At 38.2% G+C, this 23,600-nt stretch overlaps 1 protein-coding gene across 2 annotated transcripts in view; it reads right to left on the minus strand.

Moving 5' to 3' along the window:
- Positions 1 to 5,325: 5,325 nt before the first annotated feature.
- atp6v1h (ATPase H+ transporting V1 subunit H) overlaps positions 5,326 to 23,600 on the minus strand; it is a 46,500-nt gene continuing 28,225 nt past the window's right edge. For both annotated transcript variants that reach the window (XM_073849266.1, XM_073849265.1), the window contains 3 exons: positions 20,849 to 20,950; positions 18,100 to 18,213; positions 5,326 to 5,686 (listed from right to left, as the gene is read on the minus strand). In XM_073849266.1, the coding sequence (XP_073705367.1) occupies positions 5,620 to 5,686; positions 18,100 to 18,213; positions 20,849 to 20,950 (283 nt within the window). In that variant the 3' untranslated portion in view covers positions 5,326 to 5,619. The remainder of the gene's footprint in view (positions 5,687 to 18,099; positions 18,214 to 20,848; positions 20,951 to 23,600) is intronic.

A 23,600-nucleotide genomic window follows, 5' to 3' on the forward strand; every position in this document is an offset into this window, starting at 1 on the left:
TATCCAAAGACAGTGCAGCCCATCTGTGCGAATTTAGAATGTTCACAAAAATGATTCACAGAAAGTACTTCATTATGCTTAACAAAACACATAATAGTGCTTAATGAATATAAATAGTCCCATAATGGCATTATACTGATTGGATGAGATTCAGCTAGACCTGCAAACTTTGAAATCAACAAACGCCACGATAAATCTTTCTGTCAGTCCATCTGCTATCAGGATGACAAGGAAAATCACTCTTAAATGCTGTCTGAGTTGCTCCTGTTTTAATTGTAACCATGGGAACAGGCAATCTGTGACCCATGTCAACAAGAGCAGAGCAGACAAATCCGGTCAATATGACTAGTCGATAATATTCCACCTGTATTACAAAGCCACGTCTTCAACTGACAACCTCAGTGAGTGGCTCCGCTGCAAACATTCAGCTGTAACATGCAGCTATAAGCATTAAGGTTGTTGTTGAAACATAAGTAAACCAAGTCTGAGTCATTCAGAAGTTTTGTCCTTGCTTGAAAATTCTGATACTATAATCAGTGCATTTAATGTCACTAAAGGAGGCCGTTTATAAAAACAGCCCTTGAAAATGCTAGACGCAGCTTGAGAATGACTTCACAAAAGCCACTGGTGAAGAGTTCTCAAAGCGACATGCCTCCGAGAGCCCTGAAACAAGTTCATCATTGATTATGGCAAAAGGACGACAGAGTTGCACATTACTTAAAGCAGCCACTCAGTGTGGGAAGTGTCATACAAGTGCTGGCACGCCATACAGCGCTGCTGAGATGTGGGATCGTAGACATGAGTCAATTCATTCTTGACACAAAAGCAGCATCTGAATAGAACGGAGGTGTGAAAGAAAAAAAACAAGTTTCCCAGTAAGGTTGAATCAGACATCTGATAATGCCACTGACAACCTTGTTTCACGAGGCCTGAGATGACCCTGTTAGAATTCAAATGACCCTCGACACATCCCGAACGAGTTGATAACCACATATGCTGTGGATCCGTCAGATAGTGTGGCGGTAATAGGCTTTGAAGGTTATCTCTATCTGGACATCCACAAAGCACACAGAGTACCGGGCTATTTGCTAACCGATAGTGCTACAGCTACAGCTTGTTTTCCATTTAGAAAGAGAGATGGAGAGAGAGAGAGAGAGAGAGAGAGAGAGAGAGAGGAGAGAGGGCGACTGAACACAAATTACCCAGTGGCTGCATCTGCACTCGTCTGATGCTCTGCCCAGTCGTGTATGGAAAAGGTTCTGGGAGGTTATTTAAAAAATGGGATGCACAAGGAATGCTGCAAATTGGCAAATGGGTTTGTGTTTACGAGTGACACAGGCGTGACACCTTATCATAAAAGGTGTGACATGAAATGAAATACATGAATTTAACTAAAAATATTAGAGAAACTGACAACATGAGGAATTCAAATTTCTGGGTGATGTTTGGGGAAATTCACACAAACATGTTTTTGGGTTTAAAATGGAAAAAAAAAACACCCCAGAGATAGTTCTTAAAGTTTGAACATCTTAAATTTGCGGCACATTTTAGAACGCTGTGTTGTGGGAGATGCTGCTCCAAAACTCTATAACTTGCTTCTGTGGAACACTGAAGGAGAAATTTTGAAAAATTGTCAAAAACAACAACAAAAAGAAATATCTGTACATTGAGTGTAATGGTTATTTATAAAGAAAATGTGTAGAGTGGAGACTTGGTTCTGTGCAATGGTTGTTGACTGGATCTTGACTGGAAATGAAAGCGGAAGCAGTTTAACTGAACTAAAGTGGGTTTAACCCAACTAAAGTTAAATCCTTCCTTTGAATTGGAACTCACGTTACGTCTTCATTTTGCCCTCTAGGGAATGCAGCGTCTTGTTCCCCTTCTAAGGGAACCATGGTTACATACATAACCTGAGATGTTCCGTTTCGAATGGGAACTCACACTGCGTCTTCATAGTGCCCTCTAGGGGATGCAGTATCTTTGTCCCCTTCTCAAGGAACCATGCTTACATACGTAACCTGAAATGTTTCCTTTCAAATGGGAATTCAAGCTGCATTCTCATAGTGCCCTCTAGGGAAAGCAGTGTCTCGTTCTCCTTCTCAGGGAACCAAGGTTACATACATAACCTGAGACATTCCCTTTCAAATAAGAAGCGCCCTCTAGGGCAGTGTTACTTATTGCACGGCTCGCAAACATCATGCGGCTTGCCAAGCTTTAATTTGTGGTTGTAACTTGTAACTTTTGATACTTTGCAGTAAAAGTGGCTCTCCTATTGACTTTGTCCTATAAGTGCGGCTCTCATGAAAACCACTGCTCTAGGGCATACATTGTCTTGTTCCTTTTGCATGGGAACTCATGCTGCGTCATTGTAGCGCCCTCTAGGGGACGCAGTGTCTTGTTCCCCTTCTCAGGGTACCATGCTTACAATCATAACCAGAGACGCTCCGTTTTAAATGGAACATCATGGTGCATCTTCATAGGGCTCTCTAGGAGATGCAGTGTCTCGCACCCCTTCTCAGGAAACCATGGAACCAAGAACAGGAACTTGCGCTACGTCTTCTTAGCATCCTCTAGAGCAGTGATTCTCAACTCCAGTCCTCGGGGCCCACTGCTCTGCACATTTTGTATGTTTCTGAATCTGACACACTCAGTTCAGTTCATGGATCTTTCTCCTAACGAGCTGATTATCTCAATCAGGTGTGCTTAATGAAGGATACATACAAAATGTTCAGAGCAGTGGGCCTCGAGGACTGGAGTTGAGAATCACTGCTCTAGAGCAGTCATTCCCAAAGGCGGGGTCCCGACCCACAAGTGGGTCGCGGGAGATTTTGTATGGGTCGCCAAGTCGAGCACTATTTTTCAGTGCGCTATATACTCTTGATTAAAATTTATGTGTAGTTCACCTATTAGCCGCACGAGGGAGCTCGTCGTTTTCTTCTTCTGCTTTCTTTTTTGTTGTTGTTCTTTAGCTGCGCTCTGCATCGCCTGTTTCACACAAACTTCGTCTGCAGTGCGTATGCGTTGCGTATTTTTTTCCGCACCCACAGATTGGAGCGTTCACACTGCACGCGGTTGCTGTCCAGCAGTGCGTCCCAGAAGCAGTGCGTTTGCAGCAGAGAAGTGATCGTTTCGGCAGAGTATTTTTTGCTGTGCTGCATGCGCTGAATTAAAGTGACAGCACATTTTTCGCTGTAAAAATGAACATGGATTGACACGAAAATGTACCATAAATGCATATAAATGAAGTCCACTGTTTCACAGTCAACACGTGGCTTTTTGGCTAGGTTTAAAATAAGGAAAAGTACAGTTTTAAAGAAAAAGGGAACATAATACGTGCACTTGTCCAGGTAGAAAAGTTCTTTAAAGGATTGTTTTTAATAAAGATTGAATGCGAAACCAGCATGAGAGCCGATTGTTTCTGTCTGTGGTAAGTTTTAATTAAAATATTTTTTGATAGCCCAATTTCAACTAGAAAAGGAAGCTATAGCCTCCCTATGTTGTGTTAAAATGTGTTGCAACTTGCTTGAGCAACTTAATATACAAATCTAGAAGTCAAGTGCATTGAATAATACGTTGTTTTTTATTGAGTTTAAACGTGCATGTCTGTTATTGTATTAGTGAACTGTGGTAAAAGAGGATCACAATGCTAAAAAAGCACTTTTGGATTTGAAATCAAAATAACGGATACATATTGTGTTTGTGTTAAACAGCATTTTCTGCAAATCTGCATTTTACTTTAAAAAAAAGTGCTTTGTCAAATATCTGTATCTCTTTTAAATAGTTAAGTGGAAGCATGACCTTAAAAATGGTCATACATAATTTGTTAATGCATAAATTCTCTTCGTGATATTTGAACTATATGGGCCTAATGTTTATTGGGTCACAAGGATTTATCGACTTTAAAATGTGGGTCCCCAGAAAAAAAGTTTGGGAAACACTGCTCTAGAGAACACAGCATCTAATTTTTCTCAGTGTACCATGGTTAAATATGTAACCTGCGACGTTCCCTTTCAAAGGGAACTTGCGCTGCATTTCCATAGCGCCCTCTAGGGAACACAGCGTCTTGTTCAGCTTCTCAGGGAACCATGTTTACATGCGTATCCTGAGATGAAGTCTGAAATAGGTCACTAGAAAAAAGGTGGCAAATATGAAAAACTTTAAGCCCTTTAACATCAAAATATTAAATCATATTTCAAGATCTGAGGTTTATAGTGTTACAAGACACTCCAGTTTCTTGTTTATGAAGACACATTCATAATTTCAAAAGTTCTCCTAAATGTTAATAGCATACTCCCTTAGAGCAAAGTCTATGATCCAAAAAAAGGTTTGAAATAGCTGTTTAGTACTCCATCACAAGCAAAACGTTGAGAAACACAGAAAATAAAATTACAATCTGAAGGCAGCTGTATTACACAGAAAGGAATTATATGGTCGAGGGACTTCTAACATTGAAGGATTATCATATGAATCTGATATTTGAGCAAGACTACAATATCACAGAAAATCAATCTGTGCTTCTAAGCTCCTGGGATGAAGTGCAAATAACTTCAGATCATTTTTCCATCTATTCTGAGAAAACAAATTTGAGATAATCAGACATAATATGATTCAGACTGATTCAATCTGTCTGTCTGCCTGTCAGTTGTATCTGTCTATCAGATATAACAACACAAATAATTTGATCAATGTATCTACAATTAAACAGACATAGATAGATTAGACATTAATAGCACAGTATAAAAAAACTGAAATAACATTCAAAAAAGAACTCTGATCAAAATTAGAGAACACTTACGGATACCTAAATTATTGGTGTTAATCTACCACCTGGTGCCAATTTCCTTAATTTTATGACAAACCCTACTTAAATGGCAGCATTCCTCCAATTTTCACTGAGATTGCAAGATGGTGGGCCACTCAAAGATGACTAAAACCCTGCGACAGGAGGTTGTCCAGATGAAGGCCAAAGAGATGACCCTTTCAGCCACTGCAAGAGAAGTTGGTCATTCAAAATCTGTGATTGCTCAAATATTGCAGGTCTACAATGGCACAAATTCATTCAAGTCCCCCCAAAAGGATGCAGAGTCTTACAATAGGGAATGGGTTCAACACTGCAGCTGGAATTGCATGCCAGTTCAGTGCTGAACAGGGTAAAGATCTCTCATCAGCAGTAAGAAATCAAAAGGCTGAGGAACATGTTGTGTGAACAGAGTAAAACTGCTCCATTAATTATTTGGGTCTGATGGGAAACATTTGGTTCAGCATCAAACTGAAGAAAGACTAAATCCCAAGTGCATAAAAAGTTAAAAACACTCAACAGAAACATTTGTCATCGTATAGTCTTTATTGGAATGCATACTTACTGTTTTACATCAAAGACATAAATAACATTTAATACTACTCTGTGAACTGTTCTGATCACTTTCTGTGATGTTTTTTTATAAGGACGCACAATTTTACACAACATAGAGCACAACAAAGAAGAAGTAAATCATAAATTTAGGGTTCAATACATCAACTCGGTTTTTGTTTAACATGTTCATTCTATGTAGCACAGATTTACATTCACACCAAGAGCACTGGATCAGATACACTGGCTCAGACAAGCACTGGAGCAGTTCAGCTTCGAGCAGCCACAGCTGGAGTCGACTGCTCGCTGGACTGCAACTGCTTCCCCAAGTACTCCCTGAAAGAAAAAAAAGGCCACAGAATGATTATGCCTGTTTATCTTTTTGAACACCTTTGATATGCACCTCTCTTTCCAGATATTTCTCAAGCCTTTATGCAAGTAAAATAGCAGGTTTTTGAGCTGCCACTTTAAGCTTGGTGAGGGAAAAAAGAAAATGTCATGCATGCGGAAAGAGGTGATTACAAAAGACGTGCGAGTTTGATCACAGCATTTTCACTACAACTGTTTCTCCAATCTAACTATATTCAATTCAACCTGCCTTCCTGAATATTCCTCACAAGGTTCAATTCCTTCCTCTTTGATTACTGAAAATGCCATTTCACCAGACAGAGTTAATTCTGAATGGCACCTGTGGTTTCTCAACTGTTGGGAAATGCTATCTGTCATTTAAATCCTTTCAACGTGTTCACCATCTTGATGTCGAGCTAAAGCCGTCAGCGTTTCCTGTCTTTATGTCAAACCTCGTAACAGTTTCTCCTTAACTGTGACCTTTTTTAAGTGGTGTGCTTTACTTCAGGCGCTTCAGATAAGATAGCGCAGGAAGCATACAATTAAGGAACATACAATTCAGAAATAACACACAATAGATGTATCTCGCACCATTCATGTCAGAATAAACATCATCCAGGAAAGCACTTACCACATATGCTGAAAATCTAACATGTACAACCTGTGAAGGGTCAAGAAGCTTATCTAGCAGAATATATGCTCTGAAGTCATCGGAGTTCAAAGACAACTATGTGAGTTCAGGTCTTTTTTTCCTTTATTGGCAACTGACTACATTAGCACACACCTGTCGTTCATTAATTGTCATTTCTGGCGGCTTGTCAAACAGCTACTGGGTTTGACTTCAGAACATCAGACCATATTTGCACAGAAACAAAGCAGATAACAGCGCGCTATTGTAAATCAGCGGAGAGATTGAAGGAGAGAATCACAGAGGGCTGATTCATTGGGGATCCAGAAAAAGAGATAAAACAGCATAAAATATGAGGATTAATAACAGCTTGACTGCCAATTTGTATATTAATTGAGCTAATATGTTCACAGCTACCTCACGAAACCCAATATGCATGGCATTAAGGGTTTGTTATTGAGATAGAGTGTTAACTAACTGCAGAGCAGTTTCCAAGCGGAACTGCAGGGGGTTTGTGAGTTGATGGAAAGCTAAGAAATGATTAAGACATAAAATGTAAAAAATTAAAATAAGTAAATAGTAGGGTTGCGTAATGAATTAACACAAAATTTAAATCTCAAAAGGCTGCGGTTTAGTCTGATGCACTGCATGAGTGAAACAGCCCATATGACACCAGTGGTTCAACCGAAATTTTATGAAATTTGTCACTACTGAAACACAGTAATATATAATTTAATAAGAATGGTTATATCGACCTTTATTAAGATTTTGCTTACATCTACCTTGTAAATATATGCTTTGCTATTTTATTAAAAGATTTTCAGAGATAAATCAATGGCAATTATATTTTATGCTCGTTTAGAATCACTTGCCGCATGTAGTCACCAGGTTTTGTGAAGTTTTGAGTTTTTATTTAAGCTTTATAGGCTTTTGGGTATATTTGTACAGGTCCCTTTTCTAAACGACCCCATTATAGCGTCCCAAAGTGTAAATACATTTTTTTTTGGGATAATTATTGACCTATAGCATCACCACACTCGGTCCTGGAGGGCGGTATCCTACAGAGTTTAGCTCCAACCCTAATCAAACACACCTGAACCAGCTAATCAAGGTCTTAATAGATATACTTAAAACCTCCAGGCAGGTGTGTTGAGGCAAGTTGGAGCTAAACTCTGCAGGACACCGGCCCTCCAGGATCAAGTTTGATGACCCCTGACCTATAGTGTCCAGAGAAATGCACTGCAGATTTTTCCAGATTGTGCGAAAAATCTACGACTACTTCGCCAAAGTAGTTTTTTTTTTTTTTTTCAGAAGTGGTTCTAGAAAACCAAAAAAGTTGTTTGGAATGAGGGGGTCTATCATATAATATGAATATCGTGCATATGTGTGAAAAAACGCACAATAGACAATCGTTTACGCCATTGAAAAAAGTGATATTGTCCTCCAGTGGCCGATTTCTTTGAAAAATTCTTTCAGTCAAGGCCCACTAAGTTTTGTTCAGATCAACCTCCGTTAAGCTTGTCTAATAGTTATGGCCGTTTTTATGTTTTTTCCCTCTTATAGTGCCACAAAGTGGCCAAGCGCTGCAACTTTTTTTTTTTATGTGACCTCAGATTCAGCTCTTACATAGGCGTTGTAAGTTTGGCGAAGATATTTTATCTCACTCTCCAGGAAATCTTCCTGCACTGGTCTGATTCGATTGGGCAGGTTTTTCAAAAAATACGAAATACCCCAAAATTTCAGTGACGGACAAATCTGGCATATGGCATTTTGTCTGACATGAGCTAAGGATTCCAACGACATAAGACACTTGAGCCTGTGACGAACCATTCAGGAGTTATGAGCAATTTTGTACTTTTGATCGCTGTAGCGCCCCCATCAGGCCAAATGGGGCAAGCCTTGCTGACGTTGCAGACTGTGTGAGTACTACCATCCCTCTGTAACAATTATGGTTTGGTCTGCAGTTTTAGGTGGAGATTGCTGATCCTTGGCCATTTTAACCATTACAGTGGGGTACACGCTTGAACCCCTAATTTTAATTTCAGACTGGCGGCTGAAGGTCTGGAACCCATTGCAGCTTTCATTGGTCAAGGCCCGCCCATAAGACCGTTTGACCGACGTGTCAAACAACCAATCACAGTTCGTTTCGTTCAGCATCATGTTTCGGGGCGTGGAAAAGTCACCACAACAACAGACTGGCGTGCAACTAGTCAGTCGTTTAAATAACCAGCATTGAAAGTCAACGATGAAAAGGGAGAACAAGCAGTAAGTCAGTAATTTGTTTGCGAACGTTGCAAAAGTGTATAACGACAATGGCGTCTGCATAAGCACCTTTTAGCAAAACACCGAGTAAATCAGTGTGGGCTTTTCCCGGCGGACCGAAAATAAACGTGACACTGGCGTCTCCCGGAAATCCGATCAATTTCAACTAATCAGATGACGACTTCGACATTCCTGAAGTGTTTCCAGTTAAGTGTACCCAGAGCCATTGAGTGTACCATATGCATCAGACGTTTAGCCAATTTTTCGTGGGCGTGACGTCTGAGGCTGACACTACCCTAACTGTAACAATATTTCAAGCGTAATTTATGAAATTTGTTGTATTCTGAATCCATTTTTTTTTGTAAAAGGCTTAGAGTCAATCAATTGGTAGTCACAATAATGTTTTAGTATCGTATTACAGAATTTTAACTCATACTAAAACACTACAAAAAAAACTAAAAATTTCCATAGGTGTAGCGAAATTTTGTTTATTTCCCCCAAATAAAGAATATGTGTTCCCTTTTGTCACTACCGAAACAATGACGACACGTTTCGGTTGTGACTGTTATGGTAGTGGCACTTTTAGATACTTTTGAGCTATGCTGAAAGATGCTAATCAGCACATGATTAGCTAGCACAGTTATGAAAAGTTGTACACATATAAAAATGAAATGTTATGGAATAACATCCAAAAAAACTATGTCACTACCAAAACTTCACTAAATGTTTCAGTTGTGAGAATTTCGGTAGTGACAATTTTAGATACTTTTGAACCTAATTAAGAACATTTACTGTTTTGATAGTGGCGTGAAAATGCTAAAAGATACTAAAAGATACTAGTTAGTGTTTGGGACAGCCACCTCCCAATTGAAAGTACCCAATTAATAATGATTTCATATATATTTAGCTTACTGATAATTTAAATATTATTGTGGATTTCAGCAGATAATAGAAGGATTTTAGTAAACATCTAAGATTTAAATACTTAAATGCATTTTTAATGTGTTTTTTGGTTGTGGGACAGCAGTTTGCACCAATTCTGTAGAATGGCCCTTAAAGGTGTCAGTTGCGTTGCTGTCTATGCAGGGTCAGAAAGCTCTCAGATTTCATCAAAAATATCTTAATTTATGTTCTGAAGATGAACGAAGGTCTTACGGCTTGGAACGACATGAGGGTGAATAATTAATGACAGAATTTTCATTTTTGGGTGAACTATCCCTTTTAGCCACCATAAAATGATAGAGCTTTGCTATGGACAGAAGCTGAGCTAATAGTTCACAAAGTACCATAAGGTCTGTCTGTGGAACATGGATAATTGAATATTATATGGACTGCACTAATTGGAGTAAAGCTTCCAGCTAATACAAAGATCAGCAGTAGATGACATTCATATATTAAAATGGCCTATGAAAACTTTTAAAAAGGTCTTCATTTAAAGGCCAAAATCGTCCCTCACCTTATGAATTAAAAAAAATACAAATGTAGAACTTTTAGTGCAGTCTAAAATGGATATGCAGAAAAACACATTACCTGGTAAATGAATCATTATACTGCAATCTATTTTCATTTCCTACTAAAAAGCACTACGAGTCATGTCTAAGATTTATTTTAGCAAGTTTTCCCAGGTTCAAAATCTTTCAGTGTGGTCTCAGAATTTTAGAGTGAATGGCATCGAACAAAACTCACAAACACAGTCCTCCAGAACAAACAGTATGCAGACAACAATCAGACTCCACTGGGCTCAATCAGCTGCACTTTGCATTCAATTTTCTGCCAAACCTGCAATCGACCCAAACCACAAGATGTATGTGAGGGTCACGGTGTCAGCGTGATGACTTCAAGAGACTCTTAACTTTTTCTTCACTGCCACCTTGAACTGATTCCTTCATTTTTTCAATGTCAAGGTCTAATAACTCCCAGCAAGCAAAGTTCATAAACCTGCCAAAGGCGAGTTTTCATCCTCATTCATCCCGTATACAGAGAGAGACGGTAGACTCATCCTCTGAGTGCGGCTTATGAGACGCTTGACTATGTCTGTGGCCTTATTCATTCAACCTGTGGTAAATACGACTATGACCCATGGCGACCTTGTGTTTAAAGAGCTGAGGCTGATTCTGAAAGCTGAAAAGAAAGAGACGACTCTGCTGTGGCTACCAGACATCAACAACACCATGCATTTTAAAACATAAAATTCAGAATTGAAGAGCTGATTAACAATCTACCTGCATCCTCAGGTGTCTGAGACTTTAATGACTAAGAGCATTCAAATGAATGCTCTATTACTCTGTGGACTGCATCTAGAATGATCCAATTTTAGAGTTCCTGAGTTCAAGAAATTACATTGTCATCTCTGCAGTAGTGATGCGCCTGTATGCATATTTCATATGGATTACATAATCTGAGAATATTTGTTTTCTCTGAATTAGTTTGTTTAAAAGTAGACAATTCACTCTCTATAGATATATTTTTCATATCTGTGAGGCAAGTATACACAGAGTTTCTAAGTTTCACGCTCAAGTTAACAAAGGCCGAGACGGCAGAAAGCGCATCCTGTTTGCTTTTATTATTTTACAAAAGTGCAACATTTCGTTGTTATGCTGAGTACACACAAATAAACGTAGAGTCTTTACAGATTTAAAAGATGTATTACTCTTATCTGTATGACCAAAAATGACGGAGTATTTTAAGAGCACCGGTGCCTCCATCTGTCATGCAGTGCGCACTACTATTCAGCTTCAACACTCCCGCACAAAAACTTGGATAGCGCATATTTTTTAGGTTAACATTAGATTAAGCTGCCATGTAAAGTTGCTACTATATATCTTTTAGATGAAAAGCCATATTTGAGCTTGATGCATGATAGGTAAGCATTTTGATGTCCTGTTCGATGTACTGTATTGCCACATTGACCAGCGGTTAACGATCTGTCCATCACGAACTGTGTGACTTCGCCACTTCCTGTGGATTTTTTTTTTCTGCGACTAATAAAATTTTAGTCGAATAAGCCTCTTCTTGTTGACTATGTTACGGAGTGCCCGGCAGCCCCACTAGAGGGCACTCCAATGTGGACTGTTTGATGTTATGTGTTCACTCAACCCACCATGCTTTGTCCTTCCGTGTCATGTTCCCATTGGTTCCTTCTTTCCATGTGTCTGTCTCCCATTGGTTGTTTCTGTCATGTGACCCCTAGTGTTTTGTATAAAGCCCTCCCTTCCCCCCTCTGTCTGTATGGATAGTTGTTTCGTGTTTTGTGTTAGCATTTATCCTAGAGTTTATCTTGTTTCATAGTTGCCTTGTTTCCTAGCCTGGTTCCAGTTCTGTTCAGTTACTTAGTCATAGTTTCTCCTAGTTTCATAGTTTTGTTGTTATTTCACTCTTTGGACTGCTCATCTGGATTTTGACCTTCTGCCTGTGTTTCACAGATTACCCCTGGGATTATCTTCATTTGTTATTGTTCGCCATCTCTGACCCCGCCTGTTGTGACTACGTCTTCTCCCAAATAAAGCTTTGCATTTGGATCCGCCTCTCACCGCCCTCCTTGTTACAGACTAACAGTTTGTTGAAAATTAGGGGAGCCATAGAAATAATGCTAAAATAAATATCTGAATATTTAAATATCTAAGCATACTTTATTCTGTTTGGAATTAAAGGGCCAGTGCACATTATTAAACATTTCTCTAAATGTGCCACTTTAGTTATTACAACTAATCTGCTAATGTAGTCCCTTTTAAATAATTTGTTTACTCCTTTATTTAAAATTACCTGATCATTTACTCACCCTTATGTCATCCAAGATGTTCATGTCTTTCTTTTCTTAAGTTGCAAAGAAATTAAGGTTTTTGAGGAAAACATTCCAGGATTTTTCTCTATTTAGAGAACTTCAATGGGGTTGAAGGTTCAAACTGCAGTTTCAATGCAGCTTCAAAGGGCTCTACACGATCCCAGCCAAGGAGTAGGGGTCTTATCTAGCAAAAAGATCTGTCATTTTCTACAAAAAAATTCAACCACAAATGTTCATCTTGCACTAGCTTTGCGATGCATGTCTATGACTTAATGCTTTATGTAATTACATTGAAAAGGTCACATGCGGTTAGTTCTTCTTCTGTGTAGTCTGGTTTAAAGAGGTAGGGTAGGGCGAAAAACGCAATCTTATTTTCTCTGCCAACTTCAAAATCTTTCGACATCGTTGTTTTACCTTATTTGTAAAGGGCGTTTGACATTCTTTGCACGTTTGTTTTGTAAACAAAGGGTCTGTACCATCTACGTAATGTGCATAGATGCCAAGTCTGTGGGTTTCCTGTGGAATTGGGCCACTTTTATACTGTTGCCACAGGTTGTTTTTCATGATGCGGGTTGAAGCGACCCTAACTCCATAATATTAAGCCACTGGAATGCTAATTTTACCAGAGGAACCCCACCACAAAACGTGTATTTTACGTTTTTGACCAGGGCCCCCCTTGAAACGCGATTTGGGCTACTCTTGAATAGCAAGTGGGCGGATTTTGTTGTGAACACCTGGCAACCCTGGTCATGTGTGACCTTTCCAATGTGATTACATAACGTGTGAGGTCTGGCTAGGGCAAGATGAGCATTTGTGGTTAAAAAGTATATAAATTAGCTTTTTTAGAGCCCTCTGAAGCTGCAAATTGTAATTTGGACCTTCAACCAACCTCTTGTCCAGCCCCTTTTGAAAAAAACTCACCTGGACCCTGCTGTCGTATCATATTATCGGCCAATCTCGAAGTTACCTTTTTTGTCTAAGGTTTTGGAGAAGGTCGTTTTGAATCAACTAAATAGTTTTTTGATTCAGAACGATATCTTTGAAGTTTTTCAGTCAGGTTTTAGGGCTTTTCACAGTACAGAGTCCGCCTTGATTAGGGTTTTAAATGACTTACTGACTGCAGTCGACTCAGGGTCTTCAGCAGTTCTTGTTTTATTAGACCTTAGCGTTTTACTCACACGTCTAGAAAATGTAGTAGGAATTAAAGGTTCAGCGCTCGCATGGTTTAAGTCTTTTCTTTTAAATAGAACTTTTTTGGTAAATATTGGTCGAGATAGTTCACAATCTGCTTCTTTGCTTAGTGGGGTTCCACAGGGGTCCATTCTTGGCCCAATTTTGTTTTCCCACTATTTGTTACCCCTCGGGTCAATTTTTAGCAAACATGGAATACCTTTTCATTTCTATGCAGATGATATGCAAATTTATCTCCCTCTGAAAAAAAACAGCAAGAACCAAATTGAGTTGTTGCAAAATTGTATACATGACATTAAGTCATGGTTATTTTTAAATTTTTTAAAACTAAATGAAGAGAAAACTGAGGTTGTGTGGTTTGGAGTTCCAAACAATCTTGATGATCTGGGTGATTTAGCCCCCTTTTGTAAGCCATTAGTCCGAAATTTAGGTGTTCTTTTCGACAGTGATCTCAGGTTTGAGAGACAGATTTATTCTGTCGTTAAGTCTTGTTTCTATCATTTGAAATTAATAGCGAAAGTGAAACCATTTCTGTCCACTCGTGATCTCGAAAAGCTCATTCATGCATTTATATTTACAAGACTAGATTATTGCAATGCGTTATATATCGGCATAAATAAATCACTGATTAATCGATTACAATTAGTTCAAAACGCCGCTGCGAGACTGTTGACGGGGACTCGTAAGAGAGACCACATTACCCCAGTATTGAGCTCTTTAAATTGGCTACCAATTGACTGCAGAATAAATTTTAAAATTTTAATTTGTGTTCATAAATCACTGCATGGTATGGCACCATTGTACCTGGTAAATCTTATTAAGAAATATGAACCAAAACGGTCCTTGAGGTCAGCTGACCAGCTGGTTTTAATGACTCCAAGAACAAAGCGGAAAAGTGGAGATCGAGCTTTTGCAGCGATTGCTCCAAAACTCTGGAATGATCTACCCCTTTCTATCAGATTGGAACGTACTTTTATTGTTTTTAAACATAAGCTTAAAAAATACCTGCTAGCTCGAGCATTTAATGGGGTATAGTAGTTACATTTGTAGGTTGTGTAAAAGTGCTTAATAAATAAAGAAAAGAAGAAAGAAGAAGAAAAGAGCCCGATTGAAGTCCACTATATGGAGAAAAATCCTGGAATGTTTTGCTTAAAAACCTTAATTTTAGCAGAAGAAAGAAAGACAAACACATCTTGGATGACATAGGGCTGAGTAAATAAGGACATTTTAATTCTGGAGTGAAATAATCTATCATCAGGCATTTTAAATTGTTGCAATATAATGTCTTGAATTTGGATGTCAATGCCACTTTCCTTTAAATCTCTCCACATCTACCTATCGATCTATCTATTATAAAATAATGTCTTAAACTTGGATGTCTATGCAATTTCGCTTCAAATTTTTCCACATTCACTGTATGAATTATTTCTAAATGATAAAAATATGACGCACATCACAACAGCAAAGTGTGGTCATCTTTGTTCTTGTTTTGCAGTGAAGTCTTGCTTAATAATTTTTCTGTTATTCCGATCATGACTTCATTTCCAAATAAAATTAAGTTTCATAACAGCGAAGCACATCTGAGAGATTTCACGCTAAGCTGCATCAAACAGACCACAGACGGAGTCCTCAAGTGCGTAAAGGCTTGTGCAAAACAAACATGAAAAAAAAAATTGATTAAACACTGTTATCCAACATCTCAAGACAGTGGAGCCGCTGGCTGAATTTCTGCACACGCACAGCGGCACATCTCCAGGGGTTAACCCAGATGGTACAGATACAATAAGCTAACAGCGTGCAAAGTCGGCCATCTAGAACTGTGCCAACTAAAACATCTTCTCCTCCGGCTGTTGCCATGACACCAAACAGTTTCGATGGAGTGAGAATGGGAGAAAGCGACAGCCATAGTGTGGTGGCAGCACCATATCTGTCAAGGGGAAAATAAACTGTACGCACACATGCTTTTTTTTGTTATTTTCGGTATCCAGCTCTGAGTAAAAAAAAGCTCTACACCAAAAAAAAAGCAACAACAAAGAAAAAATACCTTTTAGTAACCATGAAGACAATGTGCCATGCATAAAATGCCATAGAAACAAGATGTTCCTCTATTTGAACATCATCTCACAACAGAAGACATACCTCACAGGTAATAAAAATCTCTTGAGAAGAGTACAGTGAAAGGACATGGCATTCATGGAAGCAACTGGATTACAAAGATGGCGTTTGAGAAGAGGCAATGAAAGGCCATTCTTGTGTGACTCTTCTTTAGAGCACCTTGGAAACCACATTCATCAAATCTTAACTCAATCATCTAGCTATTACATTCCCTGTAATTTCCTCCTCCAATTAAGAATACAAATAAGAGTTGGCCTTCACCTCCCCTCAGATCTTCATATAATACATGCACTCTCTGGCTCTTCAGGCCCAATTGCCATTTTTAATAGTTTCCTTTTAACTCCGGGTTCGTATCTGAGAGACCTGAACCGAGATGCGACCATTACATTATTGCTGAGAACAATCAAAACTGATCTGCTTGCTTTTTTCCCTTCTTTTTAGTGGTGACATTCTAAGCTTTACATCAAACCAAATTATGCACAATTAATCCAGAAAATTACATGTGAGCCATTTAGGTAATGGCTAATAATTGCCATGAGTCAGAATTAGCAACGGAACTGTTTCTAAGGAAGGAAATAAAGGATTTGTTGAGATGATCATACTTATACATACATACAGTGCCTTGCAAAAGTATTCATACCCCTTCATTTTTTTTTTCACATTTTGTTTTGTTGCAGTATTATGTTAAACTGCTTTAAATTAGTTTTTCCCCACATCAGTTTACACTCCATACACCATAATAATGACAAAGCAAAAACCATTTTTGCAATTTTTTTAAAAATAAAACACTGAAATAAGTACACTGCATAAGTATCAGTACATAGTTGAAGCACCTTTACAGCCTCAAGTCTTTTTGGGTATGATGTGACAAGCTTTGCACATCTGCATTTGGCAATTATCTGCCATTCTTTGCCTCACCTTTTCACCTCTCAAGCTCTGTCAGCTTGGATGGGGGCTGGCAGACATTTTCTAGAGTCCTAGTTGTTCCAATCGTCTTCCATTATGGATAATGGAGGCTACATATTAGAGGCTACATGCTTCTCTTCTCTAGATCATTGCCTTAATGCAAGTCTGTCACTGAGCTCTACAGGCAGTTATCTTGACTTCAGGACTTGGTTTTTGCTCTGATATGCATTTTCAGTGGTTAGACCTTTTCTGAGAGGTGTGTGCCTTTCTAAATCATACTCATCCAAATGTATTTGCCACAGTTTAACTCCACTCCAAGTGTAGTAACATCTAGAAGCAATATGAATGCTCCTGGGCTAAATTTCGAGTGTCCCAGAAAAGGGTATGAATACTTATGCAACAGGATCTTTTCAGTTTTTTTATTTTTAATAAATTTGCACAAATGTTAAAAACCTATTTTTTGCTTTGCCATTGTGGAGTAAGGAGTGTAGATTTGATGTGGGAAAAAAGTTATTTAAAGTAGTTTAACATAAGGCAGCAACATAACAAAATGTGAAAAAAAATGAAGGGGTATGAATAATTTCACAAGGCACTGTACATATAACCCTCTGCCCAAGTTCACAGTATAAATACTAACATATAAATTCGACGATGTGCATCAGCCTCCATAAATTTCTTTCTCCTGCAGTGTGGCCGATGATAAAGATGAATTATTCGGAGATACTTTATGGAGCGTGTTACCGCATTCTCTCTATGCAGGAGTGATCTATATCACTCTTGGCGACTTGTATTCTGCTCAATTTGATGTTAAACTTTTAATTTAAAGGCTGATTTAAAGCCACTGTAATGAAACACTGACAGCAAACAATTACTCTTCATGACACCACTGAATGTTGGCCAGTAAACGTCTATTGTGCTTTAAACATGCTTGCTGTGTTCCTAGGCCTTTCAGCTTTATCATCCCTGTTGAAAGAGTCATCTGAAGCTCCTAGGATAAATGCAGACACGATAATGAGCTGTTAGTGTTAGGATGTGTTTGTTCTACCTGAACTTGAGCTATTGCCTCGCCGGCCTTGATTCAACAGTTCGCCGCTCTGACAAACACATCGAACATGCATGGAGAAGTTAATCATGTTTTTTTTCTATTCTGTGCTCTGGGTTTTAATCAAAGATCAACTAATGTTGAAAAGACACAATGGTCCACTGAATAATTCATTATATTATGCAATTCTGAATTGAGAAAATATCTACTGCGTGGCAAAGAGAGATTAGTAGAAAGCTCCATTCCAGGTCGCTATTGAGGGCAATGTTGTGGCAGGCACAACACTGGGGCTGTTTTGCTTGAGGAATAAATAAAACAAGCAGAATTGCTGTGAAGATGTGGAGATGTTAGGTTAAAGAGATTACAATTGTGTGTAAATATCCTGTAAATAAATTATACTAATATGTAATAAACAGTAATAAATAAACACTGGACATAAATATTGGATTAATTAAAGCATACAAAGTTTAACGTACCAGTTATGCACCATGAGCTTCTGAACAGCCAGCAGGGCATTATAGCGGACAAGCTGGTCTTCGTGATGCATGTGGTTCATCACTAGTTGTTTACCACCCAGCTGTTCGATCACCCTAAAGGACACAGAAGCAGAGAGATGCTGTTCCAGATTATTATGTTCTGCAAGATGGGTAATAACACATGGCTTCCATGCCTTTCAATTTAACTCTGGGAATAACAGAGAACAACAGCTGCATTATTTTTGGCAATTCCAATCATTAAAATGACAAGGCATTTTAGTGTAAGACCAACAAAAAAAACCCCACAAAGCTCAAAAGCCATCACATTCAGCTCAAATCCTTAAACTAAAAAAGTAATTTTGCAAAGAAAATGTGACTAAAATGTAAATGTGACATTTTCTAGAAAAAATGTGAAAGAAACATTAGCCATCCTTGCAAAACTTGCCACTACCATGCTAGGATGCTAATGTGCACTTTTATAAATATTGTAAATATGAGAAAGAAAAAATAAAATAACTATTTGATAACATTTTATTTTCCTCAACAAATACTGAGCTGAATTTTTATCAGGTTCCATAATCAGACTCTTGTTGATGCTTTGTGAAACACTCCAAAAGAGCTCAAGCTTATCTAACACGGCGCTTTCTAAGAACTGCTAAATGACACTCACAATTTTCCATTTAAAGTCATTTTGAACTTTATCTGAAATGTTCACGGTAGAAAAATGTTGCCTTCTGTAAGAAATATTATTGACAAAAAAAATATGCACCAACTTGAGTGCTGCCTGTGGGATCTGTACTATAGATACAAATAGATAGACAGATAGACAGAATGATAGACAGACATACAGACAGAACAAAAGATAGACAGACAGACAGAATGACAGACACGTAGATAGGAGATAGACAGACAGACAGACAGACAGACAGACAGAATGATAAACAGACAGACAGACAGATAGATGATAGACAGAACGAGAGTCAGACAGATTAACAGACAGATTGTTAGACAGACAGACATAGAATGACAGAAGGAAAGACAGATAGATAGAATCAACGACAGACAGACAGACAGACAGATAGAACGACAGTAGAACAGACAGACAGACAGAACGACAGACAGACAGAATGACAGAAGGACAGACAGACAACGATAGAAGGACAGACAGACAGACAGACAGACAGATAGATAGAATGACAGAAGGACAGACAGACAACGATAGAAGGACAGAGAGACAGAATGACAGTAAAACAGACAGACAGAACGACAGACAGACAGATAGACAGAATGACAGTAAAACAGACAGACAGAACGACAGACAGACAGATAGATAGAATGACAGAAAGACAGACAGACAACGATAGAAGGACAGACAGACAGACAGACAGACTGTTAGACAGACAGATAGATAGAATGACAGAAGGACAGACAGATAGATAGATAGAATGAAAGAAGGACAGACAGACAGACAACGATAGAAGGACAGACTGACCATTAGACCGACAGAACGATAGACAGACAGTAGGGATGGGACGATAAATTGTTGCAACGTGAATCGAGAAATGATTCAGCATCGATTCTGAGATTTCCAAACACATTGCGATTCTTTCTCAAATACATCCTGAGCTTAGTTTTGAACAGCAGATGGCTCTGCTTGCTTTAGAAACAGCCGTGCTCTACTTGTTTTCAAATCCTTACACACACTTGAACCTAAAATAACCATTCGTACAATTCGAAAAAGTTCAAACTAGATTAGAGCGCCATCTGCTGTTAAAATCTAAACTCAGAATCGATTTCAAAGAGAAATGTGATGCATTTGGAAGACCTCAGAATCGATCCGCGAATCGATTTAACGCCCCATCCCTAACAGAAAGATGATAGACAGACAGACAGACAGACAGACAGATAGACAGATAGATAGATAGATAGATAGATATAGATAGATATAGATAGATATAGATAGATAGATAGATAGATAGATAGATAGATAGATAGATAGATAGATAGATAGATAGATAGATAGATAGATAGATAGACAGAACATTAGACAGACAGAAAGATTTCTTTTCACATTTACCATGGTTAAAACAAAATCCCTGCGCTGGAGATCACAAAAGAGAAAAGGTAATATCTCAGCACTTGTCGCAAATGAGTACAATTCTTTTGGGCAACTGCTCACCTGCAGAAGGTAATTTGTTCTGGAGTGGTCTAATTACAGGGTTCGAACCAGGGCTGATGAGACCAACGAGTCCCTATAGATTCAGCGCATTTTTTTTGGAATGATGGGGCATTTTGAAGAGGAAAGTGAGAGTGTGCATTGTGAGTGGCTGACCTCAGGGGGAGGATGGTCTGGATTAGAGAAGGTATTAGCCACTCACAGCGCCGTTAGACACGAGTGGCGGATCACTCTACTTTTAGAGGAAAACTATATATAACATTCTTAAGTCTAAAATTGATTGGCCGATGCTACGTGTCGACAATATAAATGGCAAGCTTGAGCAACATCTTGCAATAGGTCAGCATGGATGAGTTAGTATGCTGCTCTCTTTGAAGTGATGTAAGTGTAAATTGACACTGATATCATCGCATGCAAGCAGTTGCCACAGATGGTAATAACTCCAACCTGAGCGATTTTCAGCACTATAATCATACAGAGCTACAGGATATTTGGGTACTGAGAAACAGACATAAAATTGCAGAGCTGGAGAGATGGTCGTTTATGGATGACGGATGAAGGACGCTTGCTCACCTCTTGCCGCGAGGGTAATGTCTCACGTATTCCCCCACGTCGTGAGCTGCAACAGCAATAACCTGAGGGTCATCAGACACTTCCAACAACCTGGTCAGTATCCTGGCAGGAAGCACAAACACACAATCATTTCAGGCCCCCAAAAGCAATCAGTAACACCTCCAGGGCAACACTAAACCCACGCTGAGCAAATATATCCCAAGGTACTGTACAGCTGGACACATGGTGTCTACCACAGCCCAGGAAAACATTCAAGGTTCGGTTAGCTCAGTAAGAAACAAATAAGGTTTCCTTAAACAGTATTTTTTGTCTTGTTTTCCAGTAAAAGGATTTAAGCATCAGCCAGATACATTTATTGCTTATTTTAAAAAAATATACAGCAGGCCCAAAAACATTTAGGATCAACAAGATATTGAATAAAACTATTAAATGCTTGCCTGACAGGGAAGAGAAGAAATTCATGAATGAAATCGCTGCTTATGTTTTCCTCGCATACAAAAAGTTCTTAAAATAAAGGTTAAACCATTGATGTCACATGGACTATTTTAACAATGTCCTTACTACCTTTCTGGGCCTTGAACGTGGTAGTACCGTTGCTGTCTATAAAGGGTCAGAAAGCTATCGGATTTCATAAAAATATAATTTGTGTTCAGAGGGTTTGGAATGACATGATGGTGAGATAATAAATGACAGAATTTTCATTTTTGGGTGAACTAACCCTTGAAGAAACTATTTATTTTGTAGCCAACAAGAAACTTGTTGCTCTGGGGAATATATTTTCAATCTATTTCTGCTCAAAAACTATGTCAAGTATGAGACAGGTCTCTATCGCATGAGAGCGTGAAATTATAACAATCGCACAGAATGGAATGAGAGGGTTCAAGCGCTACAAATCACCAGCACACTGAGAGCAACAAACGGAAGGAAAAAAACGAAGACGAACTGAAGTAAAACACAAATTGCTGTAGGGTTGAAATGGAGCCTTGTGCTGATTGTGGAGAGGGTGGTGATGAGAGGAATGAGATGAGTAGATTAGGATTTAAACGAAGCTGTCAAAAGGGTCGAGCTGACGCATGATTAAACTACTGAGAGACAATGAAAATGAGTTTTAACGGGTGATACTCGGCTTTGGTTTCAACTCGAAGCGACCTTCACCAGAGAGGGTGGAGAGGAACATATACAATGTGATTCAGACAGTAAAAACAACAGGTGGAAAAACAGTACGGTACTTTCAAAACAGTAATTCAAACATTTGCTTAATACTGCAAAAATCATTTCACTCGCTCTCTGAACACTTGACCCCTGCTAACATCTTTTTATTCTAAAAGCAGGGAGAGCAGAAAACACTCATTATGACTGTTCACACGTGTATATTATATCAGTTCATACAGCATGTATGCTTTAAAGCAGCCGTATTCGTATTCGTATTTTTATTTTTAACCTATGGTCTTTGCAACTGTTTTAAAAAGAGGAGAAAAGAAAGATTTCTAGAAATAATGGGGGGAATATAGTGGGAAATCACAAGCACTCAAATGCTTTTTGCTGCCACTTTATCTTGAATTGCACTTTCTTGGGGTAAACAAACAAGATTTTTCTTAAACCATAAATTGACAACATTTTGTAAGATTTATGCTTTGTATTTCGGTATATATTCTTGAAAACAAGTCTTATTAATTTATACAAGTAAATGTACTTCTTTGTTTTAACAGGACAAGATCTGTTTATTTGTCTGTAAAAACAAAAAACTCATAATTTAAACAAATATGACCCTGGATCACAAAACCAGTCATAAGGGTCAATTTTTTGAAATTGAGATTCATACATCATCTGAAAGCTGAATAAATAAGCTTTCCATTGATGTAGGATATGATGTGATAATATTTAATCCGAGATACAACTATTGGAAAATCTGGAATCTTAGGGTGCAAAAAAAATCTAAATATTGAGATAACTGCCTTAAAAGTTTTCCTAATTAAGTTTTTAGCAATACATAATACTAATCAAAAATTAAGTTTTGATATAAATACGACAGGAAATTTACAAAATATCTTCATGGAATATAATCTTTACTTAATATCCTAATGATTTTTGGAATAAAAGAAAAATCGATAATTTTGACCCATACCGTGTATTTTGCCTATTGCTACAAATATACCTGTGGTACTTATGACTGGTTTTGTGGTCCAGAGTCACAAATATTACTATAACTGTCAATTCTGACTGGCCATATGTTCACAATCTTCACAATACTTCAAATATATTTTTGGCTTTTTTGTTATTTTCGATAACATCTCAAATTCTTTTGATTTTATTACAAAATTCAGACAATAAATGTGGCGTTGACATTCTATGATGTGGTGTACCAAATCACTGTAGATGCCAAAAGCATCTTCCTGTTTTTATGCACATTTTGAAGTATCGCATAAAAAATGAGTGGTGTAAATGCCAAAAATCACATAGTTCACCCCAAAAAGTTTTTAAGCTCACTTGAGGTAGTTTTTGACTTTGAAAAAGAATTAATGCAAATAATGGGAGATGGAAAGACGTTTGCTGAATAATCAACAGATTTTCACTCTATGTGTGGCGGCACTTACCCCAGGGGAAATAAAATGCAAATATAAATAAATATATAAGTAAATGTAAAACAGGAGATGGTCTGATTTAAAATGCTAATTCCTTCCCTGTCAGCAGGAGGCGCTTTTGGAGCAGCAGAAATCGCTTTTTCCCCAGTAATGGTTGTACACAAAGCAGC

Source organism: Garra rufa, chromosome 10 (assembly GCF_049309525.1).
Source record: "Garra rufa chromosome 10, GarRuf1.0, whole genome shotgun sequence".
Lineage (NCBI taxonomy): Eukaryota > Metazoa > Chordata > Actinopteri > Cypriniformes > Cyprinidae > Garra > Garra rufa.